A 27,388-nucleotide genomic window follows, 5' to 3' on the forward strand; every position below is an offset into this window, starting at 1 on the left:
CACGTAGTCCGAGTGACTAGTTAGCGTAGCTATAGCAATAGTTATAGCTATAGCTATGTGACTGTTCCTAGTTGGACAAGAAAGTACATTAAAAAGACACAAATCTTTAGATTTAATCAGAAAGTATCGGTATCTGCCAATGACTGATCTGACTGTTGTTTTAAGATTAAAAAAACAAAACTTGATCACGATTAAAACGCTCAGAAGAGAAATACATGTGAAATGACGCCACTAGTAGCTATAGTTGATATCGGCCATTGTGTTTCAGTTAGAGCTTTACCCGTCATTATTCTGTCGGTCAACTATAGATATCATAACCGCACTTCGTAGGATCTCAGCAATTTAATCGCGATTGAGTTTTGTTGATTTTAATCTTGAAACATTCTGGCTGTCAGATAACCTCAATTATGAAAACAATCGCGAATGATAGAAAACAATCTGATACTTTCTGAGATAATCTACTATACTTTGGTGCAAGTTCGTCTTTAAAGGTTGACTTGCAACAAAGTTCACATTACAATTATTTGATATGAAAAGATTCACCATGTCATACTCTGTTGTGTTTTAGGTGCCAAATATGTAGAAATGTGATTACAAGCTCTTAAAAGCTCAAAAACGAACAGAAAATCGCAGCCACACGAGACCGCCGTAGTTTGGATTCGCTTTCCAAAACGGCTCAAATTTGATGTTGTGAGAGATGGTTTCTGTTTACACTTTCATGCAACCTAATTCGTCGAAATATTTTCACAAATATACTTCACGAATTCAATAAAACTATGTCTATTGTTTTTACGCGTCTGCTTTATCGTCATTGTAATGCTGTCACTTTTAGCACTGATATCTTATAACTTACCATAAAAAATCGTTAAACTTTTTAACCTTAGCTCGAAGGAGTACATATCATTTTCTGATAATCATGACGAGACTGTTGGTCACCTGTGATAATCGAAAAGAGCTGCAAAAATTATTTGCTAAGTATTGGGTCACATGATCAGATTACGACTTGACGATTGAATAATGCGGAAACAAAACTGTAAAGTAGCGAGCATCTATATTTGATACGGGGTCTTCGGTAAAACCCAAAGTGTTTGTCATAAACTAGTACTACGATAAGTTTTATATTGAGCTTTTTATCGGCCCTTCAATTCACGTGAGAACATACGTGACAAGACGATAACCAAATTTCGTGGTTACGCCATCGAATTAAAGAGATTCCGATCTATGGCGGCTTTTCGTTTTTGAGCTTTTAAGAACTTGTAATCACATTTCCACATATTTGGCACTTACAACACAACAGAGTACAACATGGTGAATCTTTTGATACCAAATAACTGTAATGTGAATTTTGTTGCAAGTCAACCTTTAAGGAAGTTGCCTAAAACTATCTATGAAATAGCATTTATTTGTGAGTAGTTGGAGTTATTGTCTCCATTTTTTATTCCAACTCCCCCCCTTGTGATGCCAAAGCAGCCAATAATATCATATGACACTTATTCCAGTGAAAAAGGTATTTTCTTACTGTACAATTTACCCATTGGGTGGTTAAACTCGAAGTAACCATTCATGAGTCAGCTTTGCAACTCTGTCGTATTAGTACAGAGGCTGGACAACTTTTGGGTGATCAGCCTTACAGATTAGCCATGGGTTGAACTTGATCTTCCTGGAGACAGATATGGCAGGCTGGTACAGGCCATTGTATTGATAAGCAGTTGCTTGGAACTGTGGCTAATATCATTAAAAACAAATAAATCATCGGTATGCAAAGGAATGTAAGCGTCCCTGCAGCAATGTCTGTGTTTTGTGACACTTTTCTGAACTTCCTTCTTTGACTAACAGTATCTCACTTTCGCAATCTACCCATAATCCACTATATATCTTGATTGATTTGATTTACATTTACATATGCAATGACTTATACAAGTACAAGAGAAGACAATTACACAACTACATTTTCTCCCTTTTGTCAGGTTTTGTAGTCTAGACATAGCTCACAGTTTATTGTCAACACTTTAGATACATTCTGTTATGGGTGTCTATGGGTGTCTATGGATGTCTATGGGTGTAAACAGTTTCAAGAACTTATACAGTTAAATTGAGAAAAGTTTGTTAGTTTTATTTGTCAGGCTGATTAATTTGGGTTGTAACTGTATCACTTTGCTCTGAATGCCTCTATGGATATGCCTCTATGGATATCATCTTATTTTAGCTGACTCGTTACAGCTCACAGGTAATAATTATAATTATCGTATCTCCAATCCGTCTGACCATCCATTACATTCCTACTTCCCCAACAACCACTACACCTCATACCAAACACCAATACTCTGCCAATTTAGACTATAGAACAGCGTTATGCAAAAAGTGCTTTTTAATAGACATAGTTTATTTTAATATATTTTGTTTTTGTCCCATGTTCTAATTTATTTCAATATCTTTGATAATTTGTGTCTATCTTATATATATATATATATATAAAATTTATTCATGTAAAACCTTAGATAAAAAACAACTTCATTACTATTAGTTTCATGTCTGTTACGCAGACAATCATCAGATAAAATTGTTTTGGTCCAACTGAGTTATATAAAAAAAAGGTGTAATTACTATAACGACTGATAGCTATGTAATTGCATTTTGTAGTGTGTATTTAGCAGAATGTCGGCATGTGGAAGCTAGCTCATTACGCTTGTTGAGTGAGCTCATTTCTGGCTTTGTGAGGATGATATACTTTTCTGATATGCACAACCTGTGCATATCAGAAAAGTATATCATCTTCACAAAGCCAGAAATGAGCTCACTCAACAAGCGTAATGAGCTAGCTTCCACATGCCGACATTCTGCTAAATACACACTACAAAATGCAATTACATAGCTATCAGTCGTTATAGTAATTACACCTTTCTTTTATATAACTCAGTTGGACCAAAACAATTTTATCTGATGATTGTCTGCGTAACAGACATGAAACTAATAGTAATGAAGTTGTTTTTTATCTAAGGTTTTACATGAATAAATTTTATATTTAAGCTCTGATCACTCATTGAGCACTATTTGGCAGCTTTAACACACTACTTTGGAATATATATATATATATATATATATATATATATATATATATACATGTATATATATATATATATATACATGTATATATATACATATATACATGTATATATATATATAGCTCATATAAGCCCTACATGTCTTACTGTACATGCGTGTTGATTGCTTGCTAAATTGCTACATAACCAAGTGCATCAACTTTTGTTTGATCAGGGCGAGCTGTATTGGCAGATCTGGGCAGATTATCTCAGTCGGTATGAGGCTAGTTGTTTTGGTTTCAAACTTTAGCATGAATTGCTATAGATGTCATGTCAAATTGTTACCGTTTACTGCGCACAACCATTACTTGAAATTAGTAATTAATTTTTCTTGAAGTAGTTAATTCGATTACTCTCGTGAGGGATTGGCTGAGTCATTGACGCTGGAAAATTGTTGATTCGATAAATTTCACACACTGACCTTTAGTGACCGAGTCAAGTTATGACTGCGATTGTATAAATCTGAACTTACTAGCAACCGATTCATTCTAGTCTCCCAACAGGTTTAAGTAGCTGAATCTCGCTACAGTTTATGAGCAAGAAGATCAATGACCAGTTTCAATATTGCTCTCATACACCCGTGCATGACTTCAATAGCTCGTAGCTTTAAATCCATAATAGAAGAATATCTAAGAGTTGTCTTTTCTTGCACGCAGAGCTGCTGTTTAGTGAGTTAAGGGCTGTTATTACTGATTGCGGACACTTGCGAGTTATCACCTTTTTATTGTTGCTTCTGTGTGATTAGCGTGGCTCTACTGTATGACGCGAGTGAGAACCTGCAACAGGTGGTCATCTCATGGGCTTATTTTTGCTATGATTAGCATGAATACAGTGTTATGATGAGTGGTTATGGTGTTTGTCTCGTTGGTCTATTCTTTATGTGATTAACATCAATACCATATCAAACCAAGCGACGCAGTAGAAACTATTACTAATGCGAATTTATGTAGTAGGAGTTGTTCTCTCTTGCGGTCATATTTGTTTGAAAGTAATACCTTAATCAAAGCAGAACCACAAACAGTTTGTTTGATTGTTGTAGTTTCTTATGACAGCGAGGATACGGTAGATGAAGACAGCGACAGCGATGAGGCTTCACCAAACCTTCCACCTAAGCAATTGCCCGTAGTTCAAACTCCGGTGAGAGTTTCAGAGCCTTCTGGAATGTGTTAGAGGCTAGAGACACTCCCATTAGTTATTCTCTGACAATTCGTTATTCAGCTTTGGTTGTTATTATTATTATTTGGTATCAACTTTAGGCTGTTTCATTAATATCAAACTATAAAGTTACGTTGTGACAGAAATTTAATTTAACAATCATGAATGACACGTTAAAAGTAGACTTGTCATAACTGGATGACTCCCCGAGTCATTCAGTCATTATTCAAAATTACATCTTCAGTCAAATGATTCAGTCGAACATTTATTGGTTTACAGAATATGAATGGTGAATGAATTATTTTAAACTCACTTTTAATACTGATAAGATAAAAATATTCGATATATAGTGAAATTAAATTAGTCAAAATTTTAAACAATGTGAGATTTATTTTTACATTGCTAATATTTTGTACATGAATGTTTTTGTTGCTGTTTATTTTAACTCCCTTCTGCGTGCATGGCTTTGGTCGGCAGCAAATATATATATTTGCTAATTCTTATTAATTCTATTGTATCTGTCTTTGCAGAGATCTCCCCTCACAGATAGACATGGCTACTTGTACAAACAAGGAGGGTGAGTCACCCCGAACATCAATGTCATATACAGTATACTGTCGGTTACAGAACTGAACATAGCCTTTTGATAGTATGGAAGCTGGTTTATTGCGACCAGAAAGATTTGTAAACCATTTGTATGCTTTTGTTGTTTCATAGAAAACAGAACAACAAAGGTTGGAGAAAGCGTTATGTTACGTTTGATGGCACGCGTTTGCGTTACTTCAGTGGGGCAAAAAGTCGCATCTCTAAACGAATCATACCGGTCGAGGTAAGTTCTATCATTTTGACCTTTTCTTACTAAGGCTTTCGACAGTCACCTGCCAGCACCTGTCACTCTTGTCACTCCTCTGTCACATGTCTTCATTACATGTCTTCGCTTTGACTTCACCTGCGCTTAATGTCAGATTGTTTTACAGCTACCTCTCATATGACATTAATCGTGCTATTCGTTGAGTAAGGCTACTAGCAGCCACTCGCTAACGCCTGTCACTCTTGTCACTCTTCTATTACACGCAGGTGATGAAAGATATAGAGAGTGATGTGAAGGATTCTCACACTGGTAAATTTAAGTTCAGAGTGGTGACAATCAACAGGAATAGGAACTATTTGTTTGCTGCGGAAACTTTAGGTGAGTGGTAGGTGGTGTCTTTATTGCTATAATTGCCGTGAGTGTAGACGTGTGTAATAACAAAAGTTTTGAAAATGTGGGTGGTCTCACAGCGAGATGAGACTTTTTACACAATATTAAAGAGCTTCATGAGTTGTGGAGTTTCCAAACAATGACTTCACTTACGTCATAAGCCTGATCAGTCAATATTTTCGTCTTTGACCGTTCTAAGTAGCAAATAGTATACTTTATTTTTATCTGCTGATGAGATGGAAGCATCTACACACTGACTCCAAACTATAAGTGAGTTTACAAGATAATGAGGCGTTTTATTCTCTCAGTAGTTTGTAAGGTGTATTTTAGCTTTTATTGGCGCCATTTTATGATAGCCTAGTATCCTGACAGTCTCATGGGAGATTGTCAGGTGTGCCGATAAACCACAGAAAATCGTTATCTCCGCAATTAATCTTAAAACCTGAAAGGCGGATGGCTGATTAGTGCAGACGTTAGAGTGTCGATTTACCAAGCTGAATATAGTGAGTTGAGTCCAGCTAGAAGCGATCTTTTATTCCTACAGCTAACCCTGGCATCAAACAGACAGACATATACCTATCTGGAGCATCACATAAATGTTTAAACATCGCTTTTTACTTACTAGAATATAAGAGATCATTGTTTTGTTGCTTATATTAAAAATAAATACAAATATTTACTCATTTATTCGTTGTTAAATACTCTTTTATATTAGAAAGGAATCATAACATAAACATTGTATCCTCCCACAAAGGTTGTAGCTCTTTCTATAAGATTTAAGAATGGAAACCAGAGATTTATACTTCTATTACACGCCCGGTGTCATCTAATACATGCCATGGGAAGGCAATTTCTCAAAATTGAACCTTGGGTAATTTTAATATACATAATTGACTGCCGCTATCAACTCTAAAAGTAACATGAGTTGTTCCCTCCTGCAGAAGACCATGACTATTGGACACAAATACTCATGAAGGCTATCATCGAGTATAAACAGGAAACTGGTCGAGGCAGCATCGGTCAGGGGATGATGCTGGGTGGCAGCATCATGCATACTCCAGAAAAACAGGGTTATGTAAGATTAGATGACAACAAGATATACATGGCAATCAAAGAGGGCCGCATGTGTTACTACAAAAATGAAGTTGTAAGTACATCTTTCACAGCGGTGTGTTTACAATTGTATGATCACTGATCTCTGTGTTTGTTGTACTGCTTATTTGCAGGAGTATTAACAGCTCTACATAGAAGATAAAAAATGATTTGCTTTTGCATTTAAAATGGTGAATTCAGCTAATGTTTTAATGCTCTGTTGTATTCTTCTATGTGCTACCATGTCTATGTGCTACCATGTCTATGTCTATGTGCTACCATGTCCTACTGTCTATGTGCTACCATGTCCTACTGTCTATGTCTATGTGCTACCATGTCCTACTGTCTATGTCTATGTGCTACCATGTCCTACTGTCTATGTCTATGTGCTACCATGTCCTATTGTCTATGTGCTACCATGTCCTACTGTCTATGTGCTACCATGTCCTATTGTCTATGTGCTACCATGTCCTACTGTCTATGTGCTACCATGTCCTACTGTCTATGTGCTACCATGTCCTACTGTCTATGTCTATGTGCTACCATGTCCTACTGTCTATGTCTATGTGCTGCCATGTCCTACTGTCTATGTCTATGTGCTGCCATGTCCTACTGTCTATGTCCTACTAGAAGTGTTTGCACAGTCATACCTCGACGTACAAGCTTAATGCATTCTGAGACTGAGGCTCATATGTCAATTTTTTTCGTATCTCAAAACACCATTTTTTGTATAAAATTACTAAATATAAATTAAATGTTTCCCATACTAAAAAAAACACCTAAAACAGGATATTACGATGGAAGAACGTGTTTTTAATTGTCACTACGCTCACAAGATAACAAATACATATTTAATGGTTATGATCTGCAATAAAACGTAACATTGCTGTGTACAGTACTGTATGGAGTTCGTACTTTTGAGACAAACGTAGTGCCTAACGATGGTGTGAGGAACTTGACAGCAACATGTTCGGTACACTAGACATTTGTGACACTACGTAGCATAACATAAACCTTTAAACAAAAGCTTTAAATGCGGGTTTAGTAAAATAAATTCATTTAAGTTAAATTCAAAGCTCAGTTTAGTAAAACTGAATTCTAATTTTGTCTTCGCTTTAAATCTTTAGTATCATCTGGCTTGGGGCTTTCTACCTTCACTATGGCTCTTAGCCGGTCTTTTTGAAATTTTATTAAAAGATTTGGCGAGAAAGACTTGTGACACGCGGTGCTGTTCTTGAAAGCGGCCTTTCGCATACTTGATCATTCAGTGGTCATTGAGAACCGGCTCGTAGTCTCGTATCTCAAACGTTACTCGTGTCTCAGCGCAGAAACTTGGTCGGAATTTTGCTTTTGTCTCGATTCTCTCGTATGTTGAGGCACTCGTATGTTGAGGCACTCATATGTTGAGGCACTCGTATGTCGAGGCACTCGTATGTCGGGGCACTCGTATGTTGAGGCACTCATATGTTGAGGCACTCGTATGTTGAGGCACTCATATGTTGAGGCACTCGTATGTCGAGGCACTCATATGTTGAGGCACTCGTATGTCGAGGTACTCGTATGTTGAAGCACTCATATGTTGAGGCACTCATATGTTGAGGCACTCGTATGTCGAGGTACTCGTATGTCAAAGTATGACTGTATAGGATTTGTCCTTCGTATGCTTGTACTTTCTTCCTGTGTATGTATATTAGTCGCTCTGCATTCGTAAACTTACCTGAATCTGATGGAATCCTAGTCTGAATATACATGTTGTTGTGGTGGCAGCAGAGTCCGTCTGTTGAATGTATATACTTGCACTCTGCACCCACCTGTTGTAGGACTTCAATTTTGCGACGGCCATCCATGAGGTCAAATTGTGCATAGCTTCCGTCAAGGACTTAGGTAAAAATAGACTACAATTTGCAACTCCTTACCACACATACAGGTATGGACTCTTATTCACACGCCCTTACTTTTCCATAGCTTTAGGTTTGTCATTCCTTAATTCATGTTATATTCATAGTACATTTGCCTCTCTCAAATATAATGATTCTTAGACTAGTTTGATCATGATTGTACTGGCTGTTAAGTTTTTCACTTTGCGTGTATTGAGTTTGCAGCTTCTATTTCTGATGTCTCTGTGCAGTTTTGCATCTGGTTAGACAATCCGCATGATATGGGTGCTTCATAGCATGCTTATCGAATTTCTTTCACGCAACCCTTTTGATAATTCGCAGAAGTTTGTATCCTTGACCGAGAGTTTTTGATGAGAAGTCACAGAACCTTGCACAGGTTCATAAACTATGAGTTGTCCTCTTTATGGTGCTTTTACCAAAATACCATTGACAAAAGAATAAATGGAGACACACGAACTAATTTATCAAGCAAGCATTTAGCACTGACAGCACATGTTTGGTATACAGTGCATGATCAGTTAGCGGATTACAAATCTTAGGTATGAATGAAAATCTTAGGCTACATCATAGAGGCTTACACGAGGCTATAAAGCCTCTATGACTTGTCTCTCTAATCATTGTGAAAACTAGGATGTGTTCTAAACCTGCAGTATATGCGACTGAAACCTAGACACTAGTGTGCAAGTGTAAACCAGAACATTTGTGTGTACTTTATATACACACCAGAACAATTGTGTGCAATGCATATGTAAATCATGCATACTCTGAACACATTGTGAATTTGAAAGCATACTAGGTCAATATTCTGCCTATATTACTTACAGCACCTGTCCGTCATTGTCACTCACGGGCTCCATTCTAGTGTTGCAGTGTATACCACAAATGTTAGTTTCAATATTCTGCTTATGTCACTTACAGCACCTGTCCATCATTGTCACCTGTCCATCAATGTAACGCATTTATTTTTTAGCATCACATTTGAGAGTGACGGCGAATCAGAAGAATGGAAGCTGGCAATTGAGGAAGGTATAGCTACATCTCTTTCAGATGACAAGGTGATTGGCTACTTTACTTTATATCATGAATTAAACTTTAGCAACGCCAGAGACTCTTTAGCATATCAGTGTCACAGTTGTTGCACGCTCCGCTTGAGGGAACTAGATAAATGTGAGTCACTGAGTGTGCCGTGTCATAAGCACCGTATGTATGAGTCATTGAGCTCTCACTTGAGAGTTGGAAGTTGTGCTATCTTGTTACAAATCTTATGAGTGATAATGTGGGCATGCAAGGCTTCCTTAACAGCTTGACCTTATTGTTCGTATATTGCATATTGTATAATGGTCCCATCGTTAAACTGATGTGTCTATCTTTCTGATCCTTTATATCCAAGTGATTTTAGATTCCCTGCGCATAGGGATGTTTGATTGACTTGACGTACTCACGAGACATTCTAATTATAATCGTAACCTTCTTTATTTTAAAAGTAATGTAAAAGCGTCTGCTTGAAGTTTATGTTGGTACTACAATCAGATTGGGCAAGGTCTGTTGACCATGGATAAGTGTATGCGTGGCGATGCATCAGCAAAAGCCATAGTCTGAGATCTTTATAAATACTAGCACCCTGGCAGTCTAGTGTGCCGTAAGAGATTGTCAGATGGGCTAATAAATGACAGCGATTAACTATGTAAATAACTATTCTAAAGCTGTGGAAAGAAAATGGTTAGCTCAAGTAGCATGCCGATCTGCCAAGCCGGATATTGCGAGTTTGAATACCGTTTGATGCAATCCTTTTTTCCAATCTCTACCCATGGTTCAGAAGAACACGACTCTTGTCATAGTGAAGACTTTAATGTTTCAAGGCTATGATAACTGAATGCATGCCGTACAGCAAAAACTTTCATCATATGATAAGATGCTTTATTGGATTCATTCATGGGTCATTGATACATGACTGAGCAATGAGCACCATATATTGAGTAATGACCTCATCAGCCGTGTATCGGTTAACACAGCATGGAGAAGATAACTCCAAGTTCTTGGATACGTGTAAGACAAAATAAATGCTAATCGTGTACATCATTTACAATAGATATTTGTGCAACATTTCATCAGGTATGCACTTTGGCGTCTGTGCGGGTAATCCAAACGTGTCCAGGCTCCCAGTCTCATTAGTATCTCAAGTACTTCTCGTATCCCTGTTGCTGCCTCAATTAAAACAAGTATTTTTTCGTGCAGGTGCTGACACAGGTTTACCAAAATCCTTCAAATCGGCTGTGCGCTGACTGTTCTTGCCCGAGGCCTCAGTGGGCCGTCCTCCATCTTGTTACCATGGTTTGCAGCTCCTGCGCTGGGCTTCACAGGCAGTTCTGGCCTTTCAAAGTGAAATCATTAAGAATGGATGTGAAAGTCTGGACTAAACCTTTAATCAGTGTGAGTTGGGGAGTTGGGGTATGCGATTGTATTGTGATTAGTTGCTGTCACAGAGGGTCACACTTCATACACTTCATACAGAGCGTTTCTGATTTTTAGCATGAGTTCAAAGATTATTGGAAGATGAGTTTGTTTTTCGAGCTGCTGACTAGTGTACAGAGCATATGCTACTAACAACCTACTAGCATACAGAGCGTATGCTACTAACAACCTACTAGCATACAAAGCATATGCTACTAACAACTTACTAGTGTACAGAGCATATGCTACTAACAACTTACTAGTGTATAGAGCATATGCTACTAACAACTTACTAGTGTACAGAGCATATGCTACTAACAACCTACTAGCATACAGAGCATATGCTACTAACAACCTACTAGCATATAGAGCATATGCTACTAACAACCTACTAGCATACAGAGCATATGCTACTAACAACCTACTAGCATACAGAGCATATGCTACTAACAACCTACTAGCGTACAGAGCATATGCTACTAACAACCTACTAGCGTACAGAGCATATGCTACTAACAACCTACTAGCATACAGAGCATATGCTACTAACAACCTACTAGCATACAGAGTATATGCTACTAACAACCTACTAGCATACAGAATATATGCTACTAACAACCTACTAGCATACAGAATATATGCTACTAACAACCTACTAGCATACAGAGCATATGCTACTAACAACCTACTAGCATACAGAGCATACGCTACTAACAACCTACTAGCATACAGAGCATATGCTACTAACAACTTACTAGCATACAGAGTATATGCTACTAACAACCTACTAGCATACAGAGCATATGCTACTAACAACTTACTAGCATACAGAGATTGCACTCTTAACTATTGAAAACTGTACTAGATTGCACTCCAACATACCAACTAGTGTACAGAGCATGTACTTTTAACTACTGATTATTGTACCGAGCTCGTATTACTAATTAGTGTACAGAACTTGTACTACTAATTACTGACTAGTATACAGAGGTTGTAGACCTGGCTACAGAATAGTGTACAGAGCTTGTACTCCTAACTACTGACCACTGTACAGGGATTGTACTCTGCTATTAACCATCTGCTAGTGTTTTCCAAACTTATCATTAGTGTACAGAGCTTTTTTATTAACTACTAACTAATGTACAGAGCTCAGAGCTTGTACACCTAACCAGTGTACAGAGCTGATACTCTTGACTACGGACTAGTGTACAGAGCTGATACTCTTGACTACGGACTAGTGTACAGAGCTGATACTCTTGACTATGGACTAGTGTACACACCTTGTACTCCTGACTACTAGCTTGTGTACTGGCTAGTGTACACACCTTGTACTCCTGACTAAAAGCTAGTGTACTGGCTAGTGTACACACCTTGTACTCCTGACTACTAGCTTGCGTACTGGCTAGTGTACGCACCTTGTACTCCTGACTACGGATTAGTGTACACACCTTGTACTCCTGACTACTAGGTGGTGTGCTGGCTAGTGTACACACCTTGTACTCCTGATTACTAGCTGGGGTACTGGTTAGTGTACACACCTTGTACTCCTGACTACTAGCTTGTGTACTGGCAAGTGTACACACCTTGTACTCCAAGTAGTTGTAGTCGTTGAAGGCCAAACTTCTGAAGTACAAGCTGTACTCGTCATTAAAGTGAATACTGTGTGTATGTTGCTGTAGTGTCACACAAGTTCCTTGGCTGCCATGCATGGACTAGCACCAGTGTTAATGTGTATTACAGCTTTATGTGAATGCAGGCAACGGAGTGATGAACTCAGTTTGGGAAGGGGCGCTCACCAACCCCTCCGATAAGATTAAATGCTCTGCCATCCTGTAAGCATTATTTCTCATTACGTAGCATCACACACTTGATTTGCTACGTAGCATCACGCCTAGCTACGTAGCATCACTCCTAGCTGCACTCTTTTTCTGTATCTGTGTTTAAGTGACTAGATAAATTATCAAGTACTACATGAATGCAGGCGCTGTCAAGTATTAATTCAAGGAATTCGTGTCATAATATGTGCAACAGTAAACCATATCTTCTCCGTTGCACAACTTACTCAAAAGACGCTTCTTGTTATAGGCTTTGTTTGCATATGTTTATGTGTCACTTGCTTAGCTATTTTAACCATCCACTAGTAGCTCATGTAACTGAAAGTTATGTTGAGTTTTACAAAGGATTCAATTTTGCTGGTAAACAACAAATTGTTTTGGCTCATTCGTTCATAAATCAAAAACAGCTAAAAAACCTGCTTCCTTGTCTATTCAGATCTCGCCGACAATCATACATGGTGGAGAAGTATTTGCTAAAAGCGTTCTTCTTGCCTGCTATAGATATTGTACCAGATAAACCTTCCTCTCTCCAGCTCCGTCAGGTTGGTTACTTTAGCGCGGTCTTACCTTTCTGCATAGTATGAACATTGGGCCTTTTTCAGCTTGTTGACTTTCCTCTTTATTTCACTAAACCTTATGAGTCATATTTAACGAGAGCACTCTACTAAAAGACGTTTTTACTTATTAGATACTGACCTCAAGGTTATTCTAAGGTTAAGGGTCCGGTTAGATTTAGTTGAGCTTTAGGCATCAAAGGCAGCAATGCTCTGCTGTCTCCACATCAGACGAAACAATACCGCTACTCAGCCTCATCATGGCTTACGTGTTTTTTGCTAGTTGACAACTCTTCATTTTCCTCCGTCTCATCTGAAGGCGTGGATGAACCCATTTGTATAAAATAGAAGATATATATAAAGTTGGTTGCCTAAATAATTGGTCTAAATTTGTTCATATAAAACTGTGTAATAAAGTAGTAATTGTATTCAAACAATTTCTGTATGGAAAACAAAGCCTTGAATGCAGTCAGATTATGTGTAATATTCCTCTAATAATATTAAGAGTGTTACTAGAATAACAATAACAAGGGTCAGCGCTGTCGGCCTAATAGCTAGTGCAAGTAGCAACATCCTACATCTCTTCTCGTAAAAAGGTAACCAGCTGGTAGGTTAAATTCGATTGGTTAATTCCTACTATTACTTTGAGCATTGTTTGTGGTTAAAAGCTAGAAACCAGTAGTTACAGTGCATCTTAGAGGTACATCATGACACAGTAGAGGTATATTTGAGGTGGTCTACATCTAATATAATTACTAGATTTTGATGAAATTATGATATCTTTCTTTCAGGGTCTAGAAAAGTCAATCAAAGAAGGACGGCTCAAACAAGTTGTCTTTCTTGTAAATAAAGGGGCTGACCCATCGCCGGGCGTGTTAGCTGTTTCATGTAAGTAGAGTTTTGCAATTCTTATTAATTTGACTCGGTTTCTTGCTTCGAAAAGTCCTGTCTTGAAGATCTTATACTACGAGTGGTTCACGTAATGTAAATCCACCTGAATGACATTGGTCAGTGTTGAACATTATGACAGAATATCTATTGACAGTCACTATAGGGACTCTAAAACCCAATGCCCGACTCTAAAACCCAATGCCCGACTCTAAGAGTATCATTCAGTAACTATCACTGTGATTATCACTATCACTATCACTTTATGACTATCACTCTATGACTATCACTCTATGACTATCACCCTATGACTATCGCTCTATAACTCTCACTCTATGACTATCACCCTATTACTATCACTCTATGACTCTCACTCTATGACTCTCACTTTATGACTATCACTATAGGTCTCATTCTGTAACTCTCATTCTATGACTATCACTCTATAACTCTCACTCTATGACTATCACTATAAGTCTCACTCTGTAACTCTCACTCTATGGCTATCACTTTGTCATTTCAAGAGTCACTCTAAGATAATTGCTTCAAGACGGACACTCAAAAGCTATCACTTCACGGCATCTATATTGAGACCGTCACAAAATGACTATCACTTTGAGGTTATCACTTTGAGACTGTCACTCTGAGACGATCAATCTGAGATTATCAGTTTGATACTACCACTTTGTGACTATCATTTTGTGACTATCATTTTGAGACTGTCACTCTGAGGCTATCACTTTGAGACTGTCACTCTGAGGCTATCACTTTGAGACTATCACTTTGAGACTATCGCCTTGTTACTATCACGTGGAGACCATAATATGTGACCTAGCTCATGTTAAACAATTGTCTAATGGCTTGAGGCTGTCCACTGTTTTGCAGCTGTGCAACTTGCCGAGTCGGCAAACCAGTCTGATATTGCCCAATACCTCAAGGTGAATGGGGCTGAAAATGAAACACTCAAAGACATCTGGGCAGTCATAGTGAGTTTGTTAAATTTTGAGCTAATTTTACCATAATAAGAGCATTGTCCGTCTTTCCACTTGTCCGTCTTTCCGCTTGTCCGTCTTTCCGCTTGTCCGTCTTTCCGCTTGTCCGAAGCCACACTAAGCAGGTTAGAAAAAAAACCCACCTCACATGAGAATCGAACTCAAATACACCAATTTACATATCAGCTCACTAACCACTACCCTACTCGGATGCCTTGTAACTTCATGAATTAATTACCTGTTTACTGATTAGTCATTACGGTGCACAGGACTGCCAAACGTACTAGTATTTATAATGTGTATAGAAGCCATCTCATCATATCAGACACCGCTACACTGCGACCATGAATGTCTATGGAATAAAGTTCTTATGCTGTTGCTTGTTGTCCTCTCATGAAAATAATAACTATCTGGGTCAAAACATTAATGAAGGCAATCAGTATTTAACTTTTAGAAGTGTTGACATCTGTACATCTGTATATATTTGACTACAAGATAAGGTAATGATATAGGAATCTGTACATCTGTATATATTTGACTACAAGATAAGGTAATGATATAGGAATCTGTACATCGGTATATATTTGACTACAAGATAAGGTAATGATATAGGAATCTGTACATCTGTATATATTTGACTACAAGATAAGGTAATGATATAGGAATCTGTACATCTGTATATATTTGACTACAAGATAAGGTAATGATATAGGAATCTGTACATCTGTATATATTTGACTACAAGATAAGGTAATGATATAGGAATCTGTACATCTGTATATATTTGACTACAAGATAAGGTAATGATATAGGAATCTGTACATCTGTATATATTTGACTACAAGATAAGGTAATGATATAGCCTTACTTTAGTGTTATAACTTGTTGTTTTCATTGATAGTCTAGAAGTTCCTTCCTGTACTTTCAGCGCTCCAAACATTCAGATAAGAATACAGAGAACGTTGTGATCAAGTCTGGCTATCTCTATCGAATGGGGAAGAAAGGTGAGAGTTACTCCTTTTTGATTTGTCTAACTAAAACTATACATGTGTTTGTTTCTCAAGAACTGCATTGAGCACCTCTATATTATGGAATTTGTGGAAAGTTCTCAAGGTACTACCCAACCCCTGTTTAGTAATTATAAAATATGTTTATTGAAAGTGCTTAAAACTTGGAAAATAAAACAGGTTAGACTCTATGTTAGCCACTATGTCTGTCTCGAAGGTAAAAACTCTATATAATAATGTACATACTGTAGTAATGTTACGTTTTATTGCAGATCATAACAGCTACAAGTATTTGTTGGTTGTTACTGTAGGTACTGAATTACAACAGTTGAAGCAAGTTTTTCCACTGTAATATTTCGTTGTAGGTGGTTTTCCATGGTATGGTAACGGATTAATTTGTATTTAGTGCCTTTATGTAAGAGTAAATTGGCGTACGAGCTCACTTTCAGAACGCATTAATTGTTAATTTGTTGAGGTATGACTGTGAATCAAGCACGCACTGTAGACTAGACTCTAGACTATATCAAGTGTACACCGTAGACTATAAACCAAGTGTACACTGTGGACTATAAATCAAGCGTACACTGTGGACTATAAATCAAGTGTACACTGTAGACTATAAATCAAGCGTACTCTGTGGACTATAAATCAAGCGTACACTGTGGACTATAAATCAAGTGTACACTGTAGACTATAAATCAAGCGTACACTGTGGACTATAAATCAAGCGTACACTGTGGACTATAAATCAAGTGTACACTGTAGACTATAAATCAAGTGTACACTGTAGACTATAAATCAAGTGTACATTGTAGACTATAAATCAAGTGTACACTGTAGACTATAAATCAAGCGTACATTGTAGACTATAAATCAAGCGTACACTGTAGACTATAAATCAAGTGTACACTGTAGACTATAAATCAAGTGTACACTGTAGACTATAAATCAAGCGTACACTGTAGACTATAAATCAAGTGTACACTGTAGACTATAAATCAAGTGTACACTGTAGACTATAAATCAAGCGTACACTGTAGACTATAAATCAAGCGTAGTCTGTGGACTATAAATCAAGCGTACACTGTGGACTATAAATCAAGTGTACACTGTAGACTATAAATCAAACGTACACTGTGAACTATATATCAAGTGTACATTGTAGACTATAAATCAAGTGTACACTGTAGACTATAAATCAAGTGTACACTGTAGACTATAAATCAAGTGTACATTGTAGACTATAAACCAAGTGTACACTGTGGACTATAAATCAAGTGTACACTGTAGACTATAAATCAAGTGTACACGGTAGACTATAAATCAAGTGTACACTGTAGACTATAAATCAAGCGTACACTGTAGACTATAAATCAAGTGTACACTGTAGACTATAAATCATGTGTACACTGTAGACTATAAATCAAGTGTACACTGTAGACTATAAATCAAGTGTACATTGTAGACTATAAACCAAGTGTACACTGTGGACTATAAATCAAGTGTACACTGTAGACTATTAATCAAGTGTACACTGTAGACTATAAATCAAGCGTACACTGTAGACTATAAATCAAGTGTACACTGTAGACTATTAATCAAGTGTACACTGTAGACTATAAATCAAGCGTACACTGTGGACTATAAATCAAGTGTACACTGTAGACTATAAATCAAGCGTACACTGTGGACTATATATCAAGTGTACATTGTAGACTATAAACCAAGTGTACACTGTGGACTATAAATCAAGTGTACACTGTAGACTCTAAATCAAGTGTACACTGTGGACTATTAATCAAGTGTACACTGTAGACTATAAATCAAGCGTACACGGTAGACTATAAATCAAGTGTACACTGTAGACTATAAATCAAGTGTACATTGTAGACTATAAACCAAGTGTACACTGTGGACTATAAATCAAGTGTACATTGTAGACTATAAACCAAGTGTACACTGTAGACTATATATCAAGTGTACATTGTAGACTATTAATCAAGTGTACACTGTAGACTATAAATCAAGCGTACACGGTAGACTATAAATCAAGCGTACACGGTAGACTATAAATCAAGTGTACACTGTAGACTATAAATCAAGTGTACACTGTAGACTATAAATCAAGTGTACATTGTAGACTATAAACCAAGTGTACACTGTGGACTATAAATCAAGTGTACACTGTAGACTATAAATCAAGTGTACACTGTAGACTATAAATCAAGCGTACACTGTGGACTATAAATCAAGTGTACACTGTAGACTATAAATCAAGCGTACACTGTGGACTATATATCAAGTGTACACTGTAGACTATAAATCAAGCGTACACTGTAGACTATAAATCAAGTGTACACTGTAGACTATAAATCAAGTGTACACTGTAGACTATAAATCAAGTGTACACTGTAGACTATAAATCAAGTGTACACTGTAGACTATAAATCAAGCGTACACTGTAGACTATAAATCAAGCGTACACTGTAGACTATAAATCATGTGTACACTGTAGACTATATATCAAGTGTACATTGTGGACTATTAATCAAGTGTACACTGTGGACTATATATCAAGTGTACATTGTAGACTATAAACCAAGTGTACACTGTGGACTATAAATCAAGTGTACACTGTAGACTATAAATCAAGTGTACACTGTAAACTATTAATCAAGTGTACACTGTAGACTATAAATCAAGCGTACACTGTGGACTATATATCAAGTGTACACTGTAGACTATAAATCAAGTGTACACTGTAGACTATAAATCAAGTGTACACTGTAGACTATAAATCAAGTGTACACTGTAGACTATAAATCAAGTGTACACTGTAGACTATAAATCAAGTGTACACTGTAGACTATAAATCAAGCGTACACTGTAGACTATAAATCAAGCGTACACTGTAGACTATAAATCATGTGTACACTGTAGACTATATATCAAGTGTACATTGTGGACTATTAATCAAGTGTACACTGTGGACTATATATCAAGTGTACACTGTAGACTATAAACCAAGTGTACACTGTGGACTATAAATCAAGTGTACACTGTAGACTATAAATCAAGTGTACACTGTAAACTATTAATCAAGTGTACACTGTAGACTATAAATCAAGCGTACACAGTAGACTATAAATCAAGTGTACACTGTAGACTATAAATCAAGTGTACATTGTAGACTATAAACCAAGTGTACACTGTGGACTATAAATCAAGTGTACATTGTAGACTATAAACCAAGTGTACACTGTAGACTATATATCAAGTGTACATTGTAGACTATTAATCAAGTGTACACTGTAGACTATAAATCAAGCGTACACGGTAGACTATAAATCAAGCGTACACGGTAGACTATAAATCAAGTGTACACTGTAGACTATAAATCAAGTGTACACTGTAGACTATAAATCAAGTGTACATTGTAGACTATAAACCAAGTGTACACTGTGGACTATAAATCAAGTGTACACTGTAGACTATAAATCAAGTGTACACTGTAGACTATAACTCAAGCGTACACTGTGGACTATAAATCAAGTGTACACTGTAGACTATAAATCAAGCGTACACTGTGGACTATATATCAAGGGTACACTGTAGACTATAAATCAAGTGTACACTGTAGACTATAAATCAAGTGTACACTGTAGACTATAAATCAAGTGTACACTGTAGACTATAAATCAAGTGTACACTGTAGACTATAAATCAAGCGTACACTGTAGACTATAAATCAAGTGTACACTGTAGACTATAAATCATGTGTACACTGTAGACTATATATCAAGTGTACATTGTAGACTATTAATCAAGTGTACACTGTAGACTATAAATCAAGTGTACACTGTGGACTATAAATCAAGTGTACACGGTAGACTATATCAAGTGTACACTGTAGACTATAAATCAAGCGTACACTGTGGACTATAAATCAAGTGTACACTGTAGACTATAAATCAAGTGTACACTGTAGACTATAAGTCAAGCGTACACTGTGGACTATAAATCAAGTGTACACTGTAGACTATAAATCAAGTGTACACTGTAGACTGACTCAAGTGTACATTGTAGACTATAAATCAAGTGTACACCGTAGACTATAAATCAAGTGTACACTGTGGACTATAAATCAAGTGTACACTGTAGACTGTAAATCAAGCGTACACTGTGGACTATAAATCAAGCGTACACTGTAGGCTATAAATCAAGTGTACACTGTAGACTGACTCAAGTGTACATTGTAGACTATAAATCAAGTGTACACTGTAGACTATAAATCAAGCGTACACGGTAGACTATAAATCAAGTGTACACTGTAGACTATAAATCAAGTGTACACGGTAGACTATAAATCAAGTGTACACTGTAGACTATAAATCAAGTGTACACTGTAGACTATAAATCAAGTGTACGCTGTAGACTATAAATCAAGTGTACACTGTAGACTATAAATCAAGTGTACATTGTAGACTATAAATCAAGTGTACAATGTGGACTATAAATCAAGTGTACACCGTAGACTATAAATCAAGTGTTCACTGTAGACTATAAATCAAGTGTACACTGTAGACTATTAATCAAGTGTACACCGTAGACTATAAATCAAGTGTACACTGTGGACTATAAATCAAGTGTACACTGTAGACTATAAATCAAGCGTACACTGTAGACTATAAATCAAGCGTACACTGTGGACTATAAATCAAGTGTACACTGTAGACTATAAATCAAGTGTACACTGTAGACTATAAATCAAGTGTACACTGTAGACTATAAATCAAGTGTACATTGTAGACTATAAATCAAGTGTACACTGTGGACTATAAATCAAGTGTACACCGTAGACTATAAATCAAGTGTACACTGTGGACTATAAATCAAGTGTACACTGTAGACTATTAATCAAGTGTACACCGTAGACTATAAATCAAGTGTACACTGTGGACTATAAATCAAGTGTACACTGTAGACTATAAATCAAGCGTACACTGTAGACTATAAATCAAGCGTACACTGTGGACTATAAATCAAGTGTACACTGTAGACTATAAATCAAGTGTACACTGTAGACTATAAATCAAGTGTACACGGTAGACTATAAATCAAGTGTACACTGTGGACTATATATCAAGTGTACATTGTAGACTACCCTCGTCAGTGGATTGTGTTGAAACCGTCCTTCCTCAAATGTTATGATGAGGAAACAAGTGAAGAACCTAAACATACTATACCATTGTGCAGCATAGTCAACCTTTCACGGCATGAGAATGAAAAGTAGGTATTACCTCTGGAGTAATTATCTTCTCTAGTCTTCTGCGCATACAGTGTTACTTATGCGCATACTTATGCGCATACATGTTACATTCACTTGTTTGACTTGAATACTTGAGTAACACTCGAGTGTTACATTCACTTGTTTGACTTGAATACTTGAGTAACACTCGAGTGTTACATTCACTTGTTTGACTTGAATACTTGAGTAACACTCGAGTGTTACATTCACTTGTTTGACTTGAATAATTAAGTAACACTCGAGTGTTACATTCACTTGTTTGACTTGAATACTTGAGTAACACTCGATCATGTGTCATCAACAGTCATTAGAGTGATTTGTTTGAATGTGTCTCATAAGTAAAAGTTGAGCTTCTCTGTTCCACTCTACATTTAACTTTTGCCTTTTAACTACCTTAGTACTGTCTACTGTCTGTTTGGTTAGTTAGTTTCTGTATTACTGTTCACTTATCGCTCGCTGCTGTAAATTCATTTCATTTTTATCATAGAAATGAGCCAAGCTTGGAATTTACCTGTCAAGATGGAAATACATGTACCTATATCTTTGGAGCTGATGAGAGATCAACTATAGATGCCTGGATTACAAAAATACACTCGGTATCATCTATGTTTATGTCTATGCTTGCCTAGCTCCCCACTAGTTCTTGCTGAAGTAGCATTTTATTAGATTATCAGTGAACTACAAGTGTTTTCTTCAGAAAGTATTCACTCGTGTGTTTTGCGCTTTTCTCTAAAAATAAGCAGATAATGTTACAACTTAGAACACAGTAGAAGAGAGTATTTAAGGGTCAGTGCTCTGTACACATGGTTTAAATGGATTGGCTGGTTCAGGGAGGGTACTCATCGTTGTCGCAATGTGAGTTTATGAATCTTGGGCTATACATAAAAGGAATGGTGAATCACTGAACTAAATACAATATACTACCTTTTCTAGATTTGTCAAGTCAGAGCCTTGTTTGGTAAACACATAGACATCAACATTTGATAGTCTATGAAATATTCAGTGGAATTTATGCAGTTTAGTCATTCTATGATTAGATTCTATTGTTGCTGTACAATGTCCTTCTTTACTATTGTTTCCTGTCTATTAGCTCTTGCAGATATCATAGGTGACAAGGGTAAATAATTAAAAAAATATGAAGGAAGTTGTCTGCTTTTTTGTGAAAGGAACTCATTCTATCTATAATATAGATGTCACTAGTCAATGATATAGCATAACAAGCAGTTTTACCCTCAACTAGTGTTGAAGAACCTGCAAAAGATGTTTTCCAGAAAACTAGATGTAGAAACAGTTTTGACTTTGTCTATAAAATATCTGATCCAGTTTTAGCATTCGAGTCAAGTGTTTTATTGTAACAATAGCTGAAACTGTATTTGTAAAGAACTCATCAACTTGGCAAAAAACAAAGATTGACCAAGGTTAAATAAGGTTAAATAACAATATAGTGAACATCGCTGACACAAACTGCAGGGCAACCTCTATAAGCTTTCTCGCTTGTCCACTTTCTACCTGAGATCAGAGTTGATTCTTTGTTTTATGTTGTCTCACAGGAGATGTTGATCGACACAGAAAAGCAAGACCTTTGCCTGGAGTTCGCTAAGGCTGGGCATGCTAACTGCAAACGCGGTCATCTCGGGGTATGTATGTCTTGTGTTAACATTTCCGCTTCCTTCTCTCTCTTGGCTTAGAAATCAAATTTATTTTGCTAGTTTTACAATTCAGAAAATATTTAATATTTATGGCTAATAGAGAAGGATTTTTGTGCGCCATTTTAGGCTGCCAGGATTGGCATGGTGGAGCTCCAGTATATTATAGTGGAATTCTAAGTAAATCAGCATATTTTAATGTGAAAGCCTGTTGGGTAGATAAAATTATGAAGGAACAGTCTTCATCATATAAAAAAGGATGTTTTCAGATGGAAAGAGGCGTCGTAATATATGCATGAATATAAGACAGTTGTCAAGGTTGTCAGGTGTCAAGGAAAGCTTGTCAAGGAAACTATTACCAGTCGTATCTTAGATACAGAGGCTACACTTAGAGGCATGCCTATCTGTTGTCGGTGGCTAATATAATCAGTGAGAATACTTTATCAACAGATGTGATTGTTGGTAATAGTTCTTGGTGCATAGGCTTGATTCAGTTATAGTTTAAAAATCGGCTGTTCTCTATTTAGTGTGTAAAAGTTGTAATTTACTATATATATATTTTGGTATTTTTACGGAGAAATCATACAGTAAATTTTCATTTTAACTAAGACAATTAACAAATGACAAATATTTTGGGAAAATCAAATAGATTCGTACAGAAGTTCTATTTATGTGCAAATGTAGGAAGAGACGATAACTCCTATTACAGGTCTGGAAGCTTTGCTGGTTGCTGGTAAGGAAGCGCCAGATGTATATGCATTACACTGACGGCACAAGCAAAGAGGAAGTGGACTTGAGAAAAATCCACAACCTGACAATTGGTAGTGTGGTTGTCTTTCATCTGTTTCTTAACATTCGTTGCTCAGCTGTCATATCAGTGCTTGCTCAGCTGTCATATCAGTGCTTGCTCAGCTGTCATATCAGTGGTTGCTCATCTGTCATATCAGTGGTTGCTCAGCTGTCATATCAGTGGTTGCTCAGCTGTCATATCAGTGGTTGCTCAGCTGTCATATCAGTGGTTGCTCAGCTGTCATATCAGTGGTTACTCAGCTGTCATATCAGTGGTTGCTCAGCTGTCATATCAGTGGTTGCTCAGCTGTCATATCAGTGGTTGCTCAGCTGTCATGTTGTTATTTACTCAGCAGCCATATTGTTAGTTGCTGAGCAACTGTAGTCTGTGTTGCTCAGCAGTCATATTCCTGGCTGCTCACTAAATGTTTTTTTGCGGATTTCACCGGTCAATTTTATTTCTGGCTCTAGAGCAGTTACTATGTTCAGTTTTATTTATTCACCTCTGACCAAATAGTGTCCCATTTTTTTATTCACCTCTGACTAAATAGTGTCCCATTTCTTTATTCACCTCTGACCAAATAGTGTCCCATTTCTTTATTCACCTCTGACCAAATAGTGTCCCATTTCTTTGTTCACCTCTGACCAAATAGCGTCCCATTTCTTTGTTCACCTCTGACCAAATAGTGTCCCATTTCTTTATTCACCTCTGACCAAATAGTGTCCCATTTCTTTATTCATCTCTGACCAAATAGTGTCCCATTTCTTTATTCACCTCTGACCAAATGGTGTCCCATTTATTCACCTCTGACCAAATAGTGTCCCATTTCTTTATTCACCTCTGACCAAATAGTGTCCCATTTCTTTATTCACCTCTGACTAAATAGTGTCCCATTTCTTTATTCACCTCTGACCAAATAGTGTCCCATTTCTTTATTCACCTCTGACCAAATAGTGTCCCATTTCTTTATTCACCTCTGACCAAATAGTGTCCCATTTCTTTATTCACCTCTGACTAAATAGTGTCCCATTTCTTTATTCACCTCTGACCAAATAGTGTCCCATTTCTTTATTCACCTCTGACCAAATAGTGTCCCATTTCTTTATTCACCTCTGACCAAATAGTGTCCCATTTCTTTATTCACCTCTGACCAAATAGTGTCCCATTTCTTTATTCACCTCTGACCAAATAGTGTCCCATTTCTTTATTCACCTCTGACTAAATAGTGTCCCATTTCTTTATTCACCTCTGACCAAATAGTGTCCTATCTTTTTATTCACCTCTGACTAAATAGTGTCCCATTTCTTTATTCACCTCTGACCAAATAGTGTCCCATTTCTTTATTCACCTTTGACCAAATAGTGTCCCATTTCTTTATTCACCTCTGACTAAATAGTGTCCCATTTCTTTATTCACCTCTGACCAAATAGTGTCCCATTTCTTTATTCACCTCTGACTAAATAGTGTCCCATTTCTTTATTCACCTCTGACCAAATAGTGTCCCATTTCTTTATTCACCTCTGACCAAATAGTGTCCCATTTCTTTATTCACCTCTGACCAAATAATGTCCCATTTCTTTATTCACCTCTGACCAAATAGTGTCCCATTTCTTTATTCACCTCTGACCAAATAGTGTCCCATTTCTTTATTCACCTCTGACCAAATAGTGTCCCATTTCTTTATTCGCCTCTGACCAAATAGTGTCCCATTTCTTTATTCGCCTCTGACCAAATAGTGTCCCATTTCTTTATTCACCTCTGACCAAATAGTGTCCTATCTTTTTATTCACCTCTGACCAAATAGTGTCCCATCTCTTTATTCACCTCTGACCAAATAGTGTCCCATTTCTTTATTCACCTCTGACCAAATAGTGTCCCATTTCTTTATTCACCTCTGACCAAATAGTGTCCCATTTCTTTATTCACCTCTGACTAAATAGTGTCCCATTTCTTAATTCACCTCTGACCAAATAGTGTCCCATTTCTTTATTCACCTCTGACCAAATAGTGTCCCATTTCTTTATTCACCTCTGACCAAATAGTGTCCTATCTTTTTATTCACCTCTGACCAAATAGTGTCCCATTTCGTTATTCACCTCTGACCAAATAGTGTCCCATTTCTTTATTCACCTCTGACCAAATAGTGTCCCATCTCTTTATTCACCTCTGACCAAATAGTGTCCCATTTCTTTATTCACCTCTGACCAAATAGTGTCCCATTTCTTTATTCACCTCTGACCAAATAGTGTCCCATTTCTTTATTCACCTCTGACCAAATAGTGTCCCATTTCTTTATTCACCTCTGACCAAATAGTGTCCCATTTCTTTATTCACCTCTGACCAAATAGTGTCCCATTTCTTTATTCGCCTCTGACCAAATAGTGTCCCATTTCTTTATTCGCCTCTGACCAAATAGTGTCCCATTTCTTTATTCACCTCTGACCAAATAGTGTCCCATTTCTTTATTCACCTCTGACCAAATAGTGTCCCATTTCTTTATTCACCTCTGACCAAATAGTGTCCTATCTTTTTATTCACCTCTGACCAAATAGTGTCCCATCTCTTTATTCACCTCTGACCAAATAGTGTCCCATTTCTTTATTCACCTCTGACCAAATAGTGTCCCATTTCTTTATTCACCTCTGACCAAATAGTGTCCCATTTCTTTATTCACCTCTGACTAAATAGTGTCCCATTTCTTAATTCACCTCTGACCAAATAGTGTCCCATTTCTTTATTCGCCTCTGACCAAATAGTGTCCCATTTCTTTATTCACCTCTGACCAAATAGTGTCCTATCTTTTTATTCACCTCTGACCAAATAGTGTCCCATTTCGTTATTCACCTCTGACCAAATAGTGTCCCATTTCTTTATTCACCTCTGACCAAATAGTGTCCCATCTCTTTATTCACCTCTGACCAAATAGTGTCCCATTTCTTTATTCACCTCTGACCAAATAGTGTCCCATTTCTTTATTCACCTCTGACCAAATAGTGTCCCATTTCTTTATTCACCTCTGACCAAATAGTGTCCCATTTCTTTATTCACCTCTGACCAAATAGTGTCCCATTTCTTTATTCACCTCTGACCAAATAGTGTCCCATTTCTTTATTCGCCTCTGACCAAATAGTGTCCCATTTCTTTATTCGCCTCTGACCAAATAGCGTCCCATTTCTTTATTCACCTCTGACCAAATAGTGTCCCATTTCTTTATTCACCTCTGACCAAATAGTGTCCCATTTCTTTATTCACCTCTGACCAAATAGTGTCCCATTTCTTTATTCACCTCTGACCAAATAGTGTCCCATTTCTTTATTCACCTTTGACCAAATAGTGTCCCATTTCTTTATTCACCTCTGACTAAATAGTGTCCCATTTCTTTATTCACCTCTGACCAAATAGTGTCCCATTTCTTTATTCACCTCTGACCAAATAGTGTCCCATTTCTTTATTCACCTCTGACCAAATAG

The 27,388-nt window shown here is 37.0% G+C and overlaps 1 protein-coding gene across 4 annotated transcripts in view; it reads left to right on the forward strand.

Moving 5' to 3' along the window:
- The window catches only part of LOC137401455 (arf-GAP with Rho-GAP domain, ANK repeat and PH domain-containing protein 1-like), a 48,853-nt gene that overhangs the window by 2,309 nt on the left and 19,156 nt on the right, over window positions 1-27,388 (forward strand). For all 4 annotated transcript variants that reach the window (XM_068087804.1, XM_068087806.1, XM_068087805.1 and 1 more), the window contains exons 2-18: window positions 4,141-4,238; window positions 4,787-4,833; window positions 4,974-5,085; window positions 5,334-5,445; window positions 6,399-6,604; window positions 8,370-8,476; window positions 9,418-9,502; window positions 10,683-10,877; window positions 12,639-12,730; window positions 13,170-13,275; window positions 14,079-14,175; window positions 15,061-15,161; window positions 16,096-16,171; window positions 21,334-21,463; window positions 21,970-22,078; window positions 23,033-23,119; window positions 23,838-23,949. In XM_068087804.1, coding sequence (XP_067943905.1) covers window positions 4,141-4,238; window positions 4,787-4,833; window positions 4,974-5,085; window positions 5,334-5,445; window positions 6,399-6,604; window positions 8,370-8,476; window positions 9,418-9,502; window positions 10,683-10,877; window positions 12,639-12,730; window positions 13,170-13,275; window positions 14,079-14,175; window positions 15,061-15,161; window positions 16,096-16,171; window positions 21,334-21,463; window positions 21,970-22,078; window positions 23,033-23,119; window positions 23,838-23,949 — 1,872 coding nt within the window. The remainder of the gene's footprint in view (window positions 1-4,140; window positions 4,239-4,786; window positions 4,834-4,973; window positions 5,086-5,333; window positions 5,446-6,398; window positions 6,605-8,369; window positions 8,477-9,417; window positions 9,503-10,682; window positions 10,878-12,638; window positions 12,731-13,169; window positions 13,276-14,078; window positions 14,176-15,060; window positions 15,162-16,095; window positions 16,172-21,333; window positions 21,464-21,969; window positions 22,079-23,032; window positions 23,120-23,837; window positions 23,950-27,388) is intronic.

This window comes from Watersipora subatra, chromosome 8, assembly GCF_963576615.1.
Source record: "Watersipora subatra chromosome 8, tzWatSuba1.1, whole genome shotgun sequence".
Taxonomy (NCBI): Eukaryota; Metazoa; Bryozoa; class Gymnolaemata; order Cheilostomatida; family Watersiporidae; genus Watersipora; species Watersipora subatra.